At 44.7% G+C, this 14,212-nt stretch overlaps 1 protein-coding gene across 1 annotated transcript in view; it reads left to right on the top strand.

Moving 5' to 3' along the window:
* Positions 1–9,256, top strand: part of DNAI1 (dynein axonemal intermediate chain 1) — a 243,505-nt gene extending 234,249 nt beyond the window's left edge. Inside the window, exon 21 of the mRNA XM_077490558.1 lies at positions 9,045–9,256. Within this exon, the coding sequence (XP_077346684.1) occupies positions 9,045–9,146 (102 nt within the window). The 3' untranslated portion in view covers positions 9,147–9,256. The remainder of the gene's footprint in view (positions 1–9,044) is intronic.
* Positions 9,257–14,212: the final 4,956 nt, after the last annotated feature.

Below are 14,212 nucleotides of genomic sequence, written 5' to 3'. Positions count from 1 at the left end.
TGGTAACTTCGGATAAATTTGTATTGGTTACTTTCACTAACAGCCAAATTTGAAAGGAAATTCCAATACCTAGAATTGTAATAGTTATTAGTTGTTATTTCAGATTTTTCGCGTTTTCGGATTTTCGAATTTACGAATTTTCAAACTTGTTAAACAGGTTTTCCAAATTAATGAATTTGTTGAAATTCGTTAAAAAACTAATTTGGAAACTAAACTAATTGCACATGTCTACTGATGATCTGATGACATCATCTCAGCCCTAGGCAAAGTCACTGGTTTAGGTGAGACTGAGGAAATTCTTCATCCTGCCTGCAGCAGACTGGTGACATTATCTCTGTCCTAAGCAAAGTCACTAGTGGAGGGGAGACAGAGGAAATGCTTCCTCCTGCCTGCAGCAGACTGAGGGCATCATCTCAGTCCTAGGCAAAGTCACTGGTTTAGGTGAGACTGAGGAAATTCTTCATCCTGCCTGCAGCAGACTGGTGACATTATCTCTGTCCTAAGCAAAGTCACTAGTGGAGGGGAGACAGAGGAAATGCTTCCTCCTGCCTGCAGCAGACTGGTGACATTATCTCTGTCCTAAGCAAAGTCACTAGTAGAGGGGAGACAGAGGAAATACTTCCTCCTGCCTGCAGCAGACTGATGGCATCATCTCAGTCCTAGGCAAAGTCACTGGTTGAGGGGAGACTGAAGAAATACTTCCTCCTGCCTGCAGCAGATTGATGACATCATCTCAGCCCTAGGCAAAGTCACTGGTTGAGGGGAGACTGAAGAAATACTTCCTCCTGCCTGCAGCAGATTGATGACATCATCTCAGCCCTAGGCAAAGTCACTGGTTGAGAGGACACTGAGGAAATGCTTCCTCCTGCCTGCAGCAGACTGATGACATCATCTCAGCCCTAGGCAAAGTCACTGGTGAAGGGGACATTGAGGAAATGCTTCCTTCTGCCTGCAGCAGATTGATAACATCATCTCAGCCTAGGCAAAGTCACTGGTTGAGAAGAGACTGAGGAAATGCTTCCTCCTGCCTGCAGCAGATTGATAACATCATCTCAGCCTAGGCAAAGTCACTGGTTGAGAAGAGACTGAGGAAATGCTTCCTCCTGCCTGCAGCAGACTGATGACATCATCTCTGCCCAGGCTAAGTCAATGACTGGACCTCGGGGGTGGGGTTTAATGATAAAGGGTGAAGCTTTCCTGAACCATGTTCCTGTTGCTGTATAATGTGACATGTCGGGGATTTATTCTTGTGGCGGGTCTGACACTTGTAGGGCTCCTTTCCCCAGAAGCGGTGATACTGATTGGGTTACACTCGGAGTTCTGGTTGTCGGAGGGGATCGGCTCTATGGAGGTAGATTCTGTCCTTATCAGGGTGACGCTCGATGTTCACAGAGAATCCGTTCGTCTTCCTCCGACGCGTCTTATTCTCTAATATATCCGAAATGCCGATTCCAAAAAAAAAGAACGTCTGCCATTCATTGGGCAGGTGCTGTATTAATGGTCCAATCACCGGCTTTTATTCTGATCAATGGAGTTGTCAACGCCGAGAAGACAAGGCAATGGCGTCACCAGACCGCCACATCTGCGCTATTTACTAAACAGACGCCAATTATCACAAACAGACGTGTTCCCTCTGCCTGTAAAGTGCCGTGTGACTCCTGGATATTAGAGAAATGTTTGGCCTGCTGTAGAATTTATTTTATATTCTAAGGAGGCGGAGGCTTCCTGGGGGGGAGGGGACATGGGAGGGGACAGCCTGCTGCTGCTGCATTCCCGACCAATAGCAACAGCAGGTGTTTTGGCAGCCAATCCTGATTGACTAAGTCAGCCCTGCTAGGAGAGAGGGAGGGGCATGTTCCTCTAATGAGATGCTGCAGTCTGCGTAATCTGATCTCTCCTGCTCTACATTGCTTACATTGTATTTTTTGTTATATTTGTAATGGCGGTGATTAGCGCCTTACAGTGGTATTGTGATAGTACAGTGGGCAATCTGCCACTGACGCTGGCTGGGGGGTACACTAACTAACTGCCACTGACCTCACCAGTGACACTAATACAGTGATCAGTGATAATACTAAATACTGTCACTGTACTAATGACACTGGCTGGGAAGGGGTTAACATCTAGGGGTGATCAAAGGGTTAAGTGTGTGCCTAGCAATGTGTAACGTGTGCTGATTTTTTCTAAAAATCTCTTTCTTCTCCCTGCTTTGCAGGGAGAAGGAACAAAACGATCATTACCTCTGTAGAGAGCTCTGTGTTGACTGCCAACACAGGGCTCTGGGCTGTGATTGGACACAGCAGATCAGCCGTGACCCATTGGGCGGGACCTGCTGACAAAATTTCGCTATGTCTGATCACAGCAGGATTCGGCGCGCATGCGCCCTGTATCCGGAGGAGGCCAATGACGTACAGGTACACCGCTGTGCCTGTATGGGCCACCTGTCTGCAGTGGTAGAGAGTAATCAGGTGTCTTGGGAGCCGCACATCAAGTCAAGACCTGCTGTATGATGGTGAATGGAGGTCTCATCCTGGACCCCCGACCGGCCACACCCCCAACGTGTTTCACTCCGCCCCATTGGAGCTTACTCATGAGACCTGTCCACAGTACACTGCAGGTGGGTGGTCTTTAAGAGGTTAAACTGTTACCACAAGGTTGGAAGAGCACAATTGTGTACAACGTCCTTGTATTATGTAATATTAACAGTATCCTTCACCGGAGGTACCTGAACTCCATCATTTGGATTATTTGGAGGTAAGTCCACATGCACTATATTGTCAAAAGTATTGGGACGCCTGCCTTTACATGCATGTGATTTTTAATGGCATCCCAGTCTTAGTCCGTAGAGTTCAATATGGAGTTGGCCCACCCTTTGCAGCTATAACAGCTTCAACTCTTCTGGGAAGGCCGTCCACAAGGTTTAGGAGTGTGTCTATGGGAATGTTTCACCATTCTTCCAGAAGAGCATTTGTGAGGTCAGGCGCTGATGTTGGTTGAGAAGGCCTGGCTAGCAGTCTCTTCTCTAATTCACCCCAAAGGTGTTCTATCGGGTTGAGGTCAGGACTCTGTGCAGGCCAGTCAAGTTCCTCCACCCCAAACTCGCTCATCCAGGTCTTTATGGACCTTGCTTTGTGCACTGGCCCAAATCATTTGGTGGAGGGGGGATTATGATGTGGGGGTTGTTTTTCAGGGGTTGGACTTGGCACCTTCGTTTCCAGTGAAGGGAAATCTTAAGACGTCAGCATATCAAGACATTTTGGACAATTTGATGCTCCCAACTTTGTAGGAACAGTTTGGGGACGGTCCCTTCCTGTTCCAACATGACTGCACACCAGTGCACAAAGCAAGGTCCATAAAGACATGGATGAGCGAGTTTGGGGTGGAGGAACTTCACTGACTTCATCCCCATAGAACACCTTTGGAATGAATTAGAGCAGAGACTGCTAGCCAGGCCTTCTCATCCAGCACCAGTGCCTGACCTCACAAATGCTCTTCTGGAAGAATGGTCAAAAATTCCCATAGACACACTCCTAAACCTTGTGGACAAACCTTCCCAGAAGAGTTGAAACTGTTATAACTGCAAAGGGTGGGCCAACTCAATACTGAACCCTACGGACTAAGCCCCTGTACAGACGGTCGGACATTCTGCCAACCAAATCCGTCTGATTTTGCCTGTCGGATTGTGTCCGAAACTGTTGCATACACACGGTCAGACTAAGTTGTCGAAAAATCCGATCATTCAGAACGTGATGACGTAATTTCGTTACGATGGGACTACATTCAGGCTAGTAGCCAATAGCTTTGATGTAGGAATTTGATCTGAGCATGCGTGGCAAATCAAAATTCTCTACACATGATCGGAGTATATCCGATCGAACCATTTGGTCGGAAAATATTTCCAACATGTTGGAAAATTGGGTCCGATGGATATTCCGACGGAATCAGTCCGATGGAGACCACACACAGTCGGATTATCCGACAACACGGTCCGATAGGACACATTCTGACCGATTCTCCGACCGTGTGTACAAGGGCTAAGACTGGGAGATCATTAAAGCTCATGGAAGGGCAGGCGTCACAATACTTTTGACAATATAGTGTACCTTCTCCCATATGGTAGGTCTGATGGTCAGGTGTCCACAATCTTGGCCACATAGTGTAGTTCCCATATTTTCCTGTTACTAGAAATAAGGTGTCAATGTGTAATTTCAGAATATCTACTGGGAGGATAACGCCGCTCTGTAGATTTTTCTCAGCCGTTCTCTAGTTTAATAAATGAGCCCCCCGTGTCTGCTTTATATGATGGAGGTTACAAAGAGTTAAGGAGAGCACTCCGGGGGGGACGCAGAGGAGATGAGGGGGCATCTCCGCTGCAGAACACCCAGAATCTCTGTATAAGGAGTCCTGTGACGGCGCTGGCCCCGGGGCTGTGTGTTATTATAGAAGCACCAGCTGAGAGCTTTGTGTGTGCGGAGAGTGACTCCGGCGGGCTGTGATTAATGAGGCCTTTCTTCTCATCCCATCATGTCTTCATCGTGGAGGAAACCTGCCATTACTGTACGCCGCTCCAATTTCTGACCTACATAGCCACGTTCCGCCCCTGCCCTCCCAGACCCCTCACTGCTCCGAACCCCCACATTTATCTGCAGTGAAAACTATCTGGGCTCCCCATAGTCACCAGATGGAGGGAAGCTTTTCGATTGTCAGCTGGAGAATGAAAGTCTTATGCCGCGTACACACGATCGGACTTTCCGACAACAAATCCGTGGAATTTTGTTCGAAGGTTGTTGGCTCCAACTTGTTTTGCGTACACACGGTCACACAAATGTTGGCCAACAATTACGAACGTAGTGGCGTACAAGACGTACGGCGAGCCGATAAAAAGGGAGTTCAATAGTCAGGCGCCACCCTTTGGGCTCCTTCTGCTAATGTTGTTTGGTGAGCATTGATTCTGAGCATGCGTGTTTGTACTTTTGTCCAACAGACTTGTGTACACATGATCGGAAAGTCCGACAACACACATTTCATAGTTTCATAGTTAGTAAGGTTGAATAAAGACACCAGTCCATCCAGTTCAACCTGAGTGAGTGTCTACTCCTATCCCTGTACATTGCACACTCACATTGGTCCCTACCCTCAGGGAGCCCACAATCCAAGGTCCCCATTCATATACAAGGGGCCAATTTTGGACAGAAGCCAATTATACCTACCTGCATGTCTTTGGAGTGTGGGAGGAAACCGGAGTAAACCCACGCAGGCAAAGGGAGAACATGCAAACTCCAGGCAGGTAGTGTCGTGGTTGGGAATCGAACAAGCGGCCCTTTTTACTGCTAGGCAAGAGTGCTAACCACTACACCACTGTGCTGCCCTGTTGTTTGCAGAAAATTTGAGAGCATGCTAGCCAACATTTGTTGGCGGAAATTCCGACAGCAAATGTCCGATGGAACATACACACGGTCGGACTTTCCGCCAATAAGCTCACATCCAACCTTTGTTGTCAGAAAATCCGATCGTGTGTACGTGTCATGAGATTGACTTCTCATGAATGGAAACAGCCATAGATAAATTGAAATTTGGCCAGTCCCTGCTGAACCGGCTGAATTTTGATCCATCTATGGCCACGACAAGTTGTAGTCCAGCATGAGTAGTACTGATTTTGAATGCATAAATAAATCATCGAAATGACACAATCATCGTTTTATAGTCATACCTTCCTCAATGTGATCTGAGCTCCTGTTGAGTGATAGTTTGATTGGAAAAGGTCATAGTGTATAGCCAACAGTGTGTAAACCCCCCCCCCAAATGATTGAGTTAAGTGTTTCCAGTGAAAGGTACTGATAATACTACAGCGTACAAAGACATGTCAGAAAATTGTGTGCTTCAGCCTTGTGGTAACTTTACTACTTGACTGCGCCCCTGTGCATGAAGCCAGCTCCACAAAGACATGGTTTGGCCAGTTTGGTGTGGAGGAACTCAAGTGGTTGCACAAAGCCATCTCTATAAATACACAGTTTGATGAGTTTCATTTGAAGGAACTCAAATGGTCTACACAAAACGAGCTCCATAAAGACATGGTTTGATGAGTTTTCTGTAGAGGAGTTCAAGTGGTCTTCACAAAGCCATCTCCATATAGACATAGCTTGATGAGTTTGGTGTGAAAGAACTCAAGTGGTCTGAACAAAACCAGCTCCATTAAAACATTGCTGATGAGTTTTACGCGAAGGACCCTAGTGGTCTGCACAAAGCCAGAGCCAAAAAGATATGGTTTGGTGACGTTGCTGTGGAGAAAATCAAGTGGTCTGCATAAAGCCAGATCCATAAAGTCGTGGTTTGGCCAGCTTGGGGTGGAGGAACTCAAGTGGTTTGCACAAAATCATCTCCATAAATACATGGTTTGATGAGTTTGGTTTGAAGGAGCTCTAGTGGTCTGCAAAAAGTCAGATCCATAAAGACATGGTGTGGTGAGTTTGGTTTGAAGGAACTTAAAGCGGAGTTCCACCCAAAAATGGAACTTCCGCTCCTCGCCCCCTTACATGCCACATTTGGCATGTCATTTTTTTGGGGGGGGGGGTAGTGGGGGCTTCATTAAGAGGGGGATTTCCTGTCCCACTTCCTTCTTCCTCCCATGGACTGCCGAGGCGACTCCTCCTTTTTGCCTTAGGCGGCCCCTCCCTCTAGGCGATCTCCTGGGACACGTGACAGGTTCCAGCAGATCGCCTGTCCACTCCGGGAGCGCAGTGCGACTCCCACATGCTCCTTGCGTGTCTGGCCGTGAAGCCAAAAGCTGTCACAGCCGGGTGCCCAGAGTAGCAATGGAGGGGAAGAGGAGGGACGCTCCGTTCGGCCGCTTTGCTGGAGCCTGGAACAGGTAAGTGTCTGTTTATTAGAAGTCAGAAACTACACTTTTTGTAGCTGCAGACTTTTAATAAACATAAAAAGCCTGGAACTCCACTTTAAGTGCTCTTCACAAAGCCAGCTCCATATAGATGTGGTTTGATGAGTTGGTTTGAAGGAGCTCTTCTGGTCTGCACAAAGCCAGCTCCATAAAGACAGAGTTTTATGAGTTGAGTTTGAGGGAATACAAAGGGGTCTGCACAAAGCCAGCTCCATAAAGACATGGTTTGAGTTTGGTGTGAAGGAGCTGTAGTGGTCTGCACAAAGTCTGCTTTATAAAGAGGTGGTTTGATGAGTTTGCCGTGGAGGAACTCAAGTGGCCTTCACAGTTCCCTGACCTCAACTCTGTTGAATACCTTGCCGGTGAATTGGAAAGCCAATAGCATGTCACAGATATTACAGAATTCCCAAAAACAGTCCCAAAAATCTTGAGGGAAGTTTTCAATAATGGCCATGGTTTTGGAATGGGATGTCCAGTACTGGGACAAGTTCATCTATCTCCCAGAGCAAGAATGTGGAACTGCCCCCCCCCCCATAAAGACATGGTTTGAGTTTGGCGTGAAGGAGCTATAGTGGTCTGCAAAAAGTCGGCTTTATAAAGAGGTGGTTTGATGAGTTTGCCGTGAACTCAAGTGGCCTTCACAGTTCCCTGACCTCAACTCTGTTGAATACCTTGCAGGTGAATTGGAATGTCAATAGCATGTCGCAGATATTACAGAATTCCCAGAAACAGTCCCAAAAATTTTGAGGGAAGTTTTCAATAATGGCCATGGTTTTGGAATGGGATGTCCAGTACTGGGACAAGTTCATCTACCTCCCAGAGCAAGAATGTGGAACTGCCCCCCCGTTAATGCATGCTGTAGTATGGGTTTACTGCCATGTGTCCATTCCCTGCCTCCTTGCACTGCTGTGCCCAGGACAGCTGCCCCTCCTGCCCACCTCTTGTCCTGGCCCTTGGTACGTCCAGTAAGATCACATATATGTGTGTAATGGTCAGGGGTCCTTCAAAGTTTGGCCAAATACTGTTACTTGGTTGCTGAGTGGTTTGACTTTTTTCTATGTTGAAAACTAATGCTGGCCATACACTGTTCAAATTTCGAAAGAATTTTCTTTTGAAAATCGTATCTAAGAATTTTTCGTATGAATTTTCGCACCATTAGTGGGCTGCAGCAACAGCCGATTTTCGTGCGGAAATAAAATTTGAGGAATCGGACATGTTGGAAATTTTTAGAAAAACAAACGATTTTCTAATCAATGATGGGAGAATCGTGCGAGAAACGTAATAAGAAAAGAAAATGTACGGAGATAAAAGAAAATTTACGGAGAGAAAAGAAGATTCCCAGCCAAGAAAATTCTTTTCTGTAGCAACATGAGGTGAAATTGAAGGCTTGGTCGGCCGAATTTCGAAAATCAATGGTGGCATCATCGGATCACAAAAAAAACGAATTTTCTGATTTTGAAAAGAAAATTCGTTTGAAATTCGACCGTGTATGGCCTGCACAAAGAATCTCAATTTTTTTAAGCTAATATTGTAATGCAATGCAGCTGTGGATAACCACAACACACCGGAGGTTTGTAGCTGCCTAGAAAAGAATTGTAGTCAGTTATTGCTGCTTCCGCACCCATCTACAAATCAGCAGAGGAAGTCAGTAGAGAGATACAGCTACTACAAATGTCTGCGATAGAGTTGCTAGTATGACATGACCCTAATGGAAGTGCCAACTACCGGGGTCCAGGAGAATAACAAGGGTCGGGTCTGAATAACAATTTTCTGAGGCCATTGGTGGTCTTCAGTCTCGAAGGAAAACACATAATGGGAAATTAAAGAAAATGGCAAATATAATAGAGGAGAGGTTGGGGCAAAATGCTCGATGAAAACTGCTATTCAGAAGAAGGAAATGATTGTGTTATTATAGCATTACATCCACAGATGTCAGACCGACAAAAATACATTGTGATTGTCAATTTCAATTGCTGTAAACATGAAGAGGTCCTTTGAAGGACTTTAGCAAAAAATGTAACTTGAATTCAAATTGGTAATTCCTTGTATTGTGGTCGTTGGTTGTCATTGAAAAGGGCATGTTTCTGATTTCTCTTGAACCCTTGGAACAGGACACATTAGTAACCAATGTCTTTGTTCTGGTTTTCAGGAGAAGAAAGGACAGGAAGTCCAGAAAGGTCCCGAGGTGGAAGTGGCCAAGCTGGACCGACTCCTCGTTCTGGTCAGAGAACCGGAGAACAAATCTGGGTAATGAGATCATGGTTATCTGAAGAATGTTGGGCTGGATGTTAAACTTTATTATGTATCTGAGTAAAAATTATTCCATATAATGTATAAAAAAAATAAAATCTCTATTTTTCATGGCTGACTTCCCACTATTTTCTTGTGTATTTACAGTGTCTGAAGTACGACAGCTAACTTTTTCTTTTGTCACTCTAGGGGGATAAAATGGAGATGTCGATTGGCTGCCATTTGTAGCACTGAAAGTTTTTTCATTTACTTTCATTTGTGAAGCCCCAGGTGATTTCTAGTGACCCTTTTCACCTGGCCATTGCTGTGTGTTACCGCAAGATGATTAACATATGGCATTTTGTACATTAATGTGCTTTGCTTTAAGGCAGCCCATTTATTTGGAATGTCACCTAAAAAAAATACAGCACTCGGATATCTTTAAACGCCCTGCACATAAACAAAATACATGGAAAAAAAGGAACCTTAAAATTATTATATATATATTATATATATATTATATATATATATATATATATATATATATATATATAAAACTATATTACCAAAAGTATTGGGATGTCTGCCTTTACACACACAAACTTTAATGGCATCCCAGTCTTAGTCTGTAGGGTTCAATGTTGCGTTGGCCCGCCCTTTGCAGCTATAACAGCTTCAACTCTTCTGGGAAGGCCGTCCACAAGGTTTAGAAGTGTTTCTATGGGAATGTTTGACCATTCTTCCAGAAGCGCATTTGTGAGGTCAAATGTTGCGACCTTGGATGAGAAGGCCTGGCTCGCAGTCTCCTATCTAATTTATCCCAAAGGTGTTCTATCAGGTTGAGGTCAGGACTCTCAAGTTCCTCCACCCCAAACTCGCTCATCCATGCCTTTATGGACCTTGCTTTGCCCACTGGTGCGCTGGATGGTGGATGAGTGAAGGACGAGTCAGCTGATTAGGAAACCCAAGCCCAGAGCCGCTTTTTCCAGCTTCTGGCTCTGGGCTTGGGCTTCCTAGTCAGCTGGCTCGTCTTCCACTCGACCAGCATCAGCCATTACACGCCAACACCCTGGGCTGTCGGCGGTCTGTCACGATCCCGCAATATGAGGAAACTTCAGCTCCATGTCAGCCAGCCTCTTGAGCTTCGGTCAGTGGATTTCATCTCAGTCCGGATTCCATCTGGTGCAACATGGACATTGGCTCCACCCATGTTCCACAGTCAACAACTGTGGAAGCCGTCAGCTCCTCACTGCCCCGGTGACCTCGAGTGGTATTGTAGGCTCTTTCGTTTTTATCCATACCCATACATATACTGGTTATCACCCCATTTTGAGTCCTTTTATGGGTTTTGAAGAAAATAAACTGTTTTAATTTATTACTTCTCTTGTTGGATTGACTTGGCATTTATCCTGCTATTAACTCATTGAATGAATGAATGAATGAAATACTTGTATAGCGCACAATGCGACCTGAATCGCCTCTAGGCGCTGTGGCGAGCTTTGATCATCTGCTAAAAGAGAAAGGTCTCGAGTTTTTTCCTAAAAGCCAGGTGATTTTCTTCCAGGCGGATGTTGATTGGTAGAGCATTCCATAGCCGAGGCCCTTGGACAGCGAATCTCCGATCCCCCTTGGATTTATACCGGGCTTTGGGCACGAGGAGGAGGTTTTTGTTGGCTGATCGAAGACTGCGGTTTGGTGTGTAATGATTTATTTTCTCCATTAGGTATTGCGGAGCTTCTCTATGCACGCATATGTGGGTGAGGCAAAGGGTCTTGAACGTGATCCGATTTTTTTCAGTTAGTTGAGCACTTAGCCCCTTACGTTTCTCAAACATTCCCATAGACACACTTCTAAAACTTGTGGACGGCCTTCCCAAAAGAGTTGAAGCTGTTATAGGTGTAAAGGGTGGACCAATTCAATATTGAACCCTACGGACTAAGACTGGGATACCATTAAATTTTATGTCCGTGTAAAGGCAGGTGTCCCAATACTTTTGGCAGTATAGTGTGTGTGTGTGTGTGTGTGTGTGTGTGTGTGTGTGTGTGTGTGTGTGTGTGTGTGTGTGTGTGTGTAAATACATATACATACAATATCTCAAAAAGTAAGTACACCCCTCACATTTTTGTAAATATTTTATTATATCTTTTCATGTGACAACACTGAAGAATTGACACTTGTCTACAATGTAAAGTAGTGAGTGTACAGCTTGTATAACAGTGTAAATTTGCTGCCCCCTCAAAATAACTTAATGCAAAGCCACAACCCCTAAGTGAAAATGTCCAAATTGGGCCCAAAGTGTTAATATTTTGTGTGGCCACCATTATTTCCCAGCACTGCCTTAACCCTCTTGGGCATGGAGGTCACCAGAGCTTCACAGGTTGCCCTCCTCCCCTCCTCCATGATGACTTTACGGAGCTGGTGGTTATTAGAGACCTTGCGCTCCTCCACCTTCCGTTTGAGGATGTCCCACAGATACTCAATAGGGTTTAGGTCTGGAGACATGCTTAGCCAGTCCATCACCTTTACCCTCAGCTTCTTTAGCAAGGCAGTGGTCATCTTGGAGCATTCTTCCCACTGATCACCAATGTAAGGAACATTCTTCTCACTGATCACCAATGTAAGGAACATTCTTCCCACTGATCACCAATGTAAGGAACATTCTTCTCACTGATCACCAATGTAAGGCACATTCTTCCCACTGATCACCAATGTAAGGAACATTCTTTCCACTGATCACCAATGTAAGGAACATTCTTCTCACTGATCACCAATGTAAGGAACATTCTTCTCACTGATCACCAATGTAAGGAGCATTCTTCTCACTGATCACCAATGTAAGGGATATTCTTCCCACTGATCACCAATGTAAGGAGCATTCTTCTCACTGATCACCAATGTAAGGGATATTCTTCTCACTGATCACCAATGTAAGGGACATTCTTCCCACTGATCACCAATGTAAGGAACATTCTTCTCACTGATCACCAATGTAAGGAACATTCTTCTCACTGATCACCAATGTAAGGAACATTCTTCTCACTGATCACCAATGTAAGGAACATTCTTCCCACTGATCACCAATGTAAGGAACATTCTTCTCACTGATCACCAATGTAAGGCACATTCTTCCCACTGATCACCAATGTAAGGAACATTCTTTCCACTGATCACCAATGTAAGGAACATTCTTCTCACTGATCACCAATGTAAGGAACATTCTTCTCACTGATCACCAATGTAAGGAACATTCTTCTCACTGATCACCAATGTAAGGGACATTCTTCTCACTGATCACCAATGTAAGGAACATTCTTCTCACTGATCACCAATGTAAGGAACATTCTTCTCACTGATCACCAATGTAAGGAACATTCTTCTCACTGATCACCAATGTAAGGAACATTCTTCTCACTGATCACCAATGTAAGGAACATTCTTCCCACTGATCACCAATGTAAGGAACATTCTTCTCACTGATCACCGATGTAAGGAACATTCTTCCCACTGATCACCAATGTAAGGAACATTCTTCCCACCGATCACCAATGTAAGGAACATTCTTCCCACTGATCACCAATGTAAGGAACATTCTTCTCACTGATCACCAATGTAAGGAACATTCTTCTCACTGATCACCAATGTAAGGAACATTCTTCTCACTGATCACCAATGTAAGGAACATTCTTCCCACTGATCACCAATGTAAGGAACATTCTTCCCACTGATCACCAATGTAAGGGACATTCTTCTCACTGATCACCAATGTAAGGAACATTCTTCTCACTGATCACCAATGTAAGGAACATTCTTCTCACTGATCACCAATGTAAGGAACATTCTTCTCACTGATCACCAATGTAAGGAACATTCTTCTCACTGATCACCAATGTAAGGAACATTCTTCCCACTGATCACCAATGTAAGGAACGTTCTTCTCACTGATCACCAATGTAAGGAACATTCTTCCCACTGATCACCAATGTAAGGGACATTCTTCTCACTGATCACCAATGTAAGGAACATTCTTCTCACTGATCACTGTAAACACTTTCAGTATAGAAGAGCCTGCACAACAAGACTTAAGGGAAGGCCAGAGCTCAGCTTTAAATGAGGCCACCTTTCAGGTAAAGAGGGTCAATGGCCGTGCTGCTCACACTGGCTATAAGAGGAAATCCTTTCCTATGTGCGATCCTCAGATACAGCTTTTTTTTATGTGATGTGATGTTCCTCCAGCTGCCAGAACTTCTCGGATGAAAGGTTTCCGTAAAAGAGATTCTATACTCGTATCCTTCACAGCCCAGGGCCATAAACACAGAGAGACCCAACTAACTACTATATTAGTATCAAAGGCATATGTAAAATAAAGAGATAAAATAGAATAAAACAGCTGTATTAAAAGTAGAAAAAAACTCTACATGAATTGTAGCGGAGCCGGAACTGAGACTTCTGATGTAAATCTGGAGATGATACAGCTCAGGTGAGTGAGTGCACCAGCCCGTGATCTACCTTATCTTAAGCCTCGTACACACAAACGGACTTTAAACAAACTCTTGTTTTGGGATTTCTGTCTAAAGGCCGTTGGCGGTGAACTTGTATTGCATACACACGGCAGGACTTTTTCCAGCCAACTTTTGCCAAATGACGTGGTTTTTCTGCTCTTTACCGCCACCCTTTGGTCAACTTCTGTATTGTTTGATCTTTTGCGTTGGTTCTGAGCATGCGTGTTTGTACTTTGAACTTAAGTCCAATGGTTTTCTGTACACATGATCGGACTTTTCTCCATCGAACTTTTGTTGCCGAACTTTTGTCCGATGAAAAACGAAAAAGTTTGTCCGATGGAGCGTATACACGGTCGGATGTTGCCTTAAAACAGCTAATTTGCATGTCTGTTGTCAAAAAGTCAGATCGTGTATATGGGCCTTTCCAGTTCCCAACAAGTGAGCGGCACCTCCCAGACAAAGAGTCCATAGCCTAATATTTATTATTTGTTGCAATCTATAACAGCCCTTACGGCTCCTAAATGGGTGTTGGCCAGAGTGCTAAGTCTCCAACAATACTTTGGTTTTTCGGGTTATGTTCTATGAGATT

The sequence above is a fragment of the Lithobates pipiens genome, unplaced genomic scaffold, assembly GCF_037356315.1.
Source record: "Lithobates pipiens isolate NorthernLeopardFrog02 unplaced genomic scaffold, aLitPip1_a1.2 Scaffold_19, whole genome shotgun sequence".
NCBI lineage: Eukaryota > Metazoa > Chordata > Amphibia > Anura > Ranidae > Lithobates > Lithobates pipiens.
Note: the sequence above shows the minus strand (reverse complement) of the source record. Positions and strands in the feature narration are given on the sequence as shown.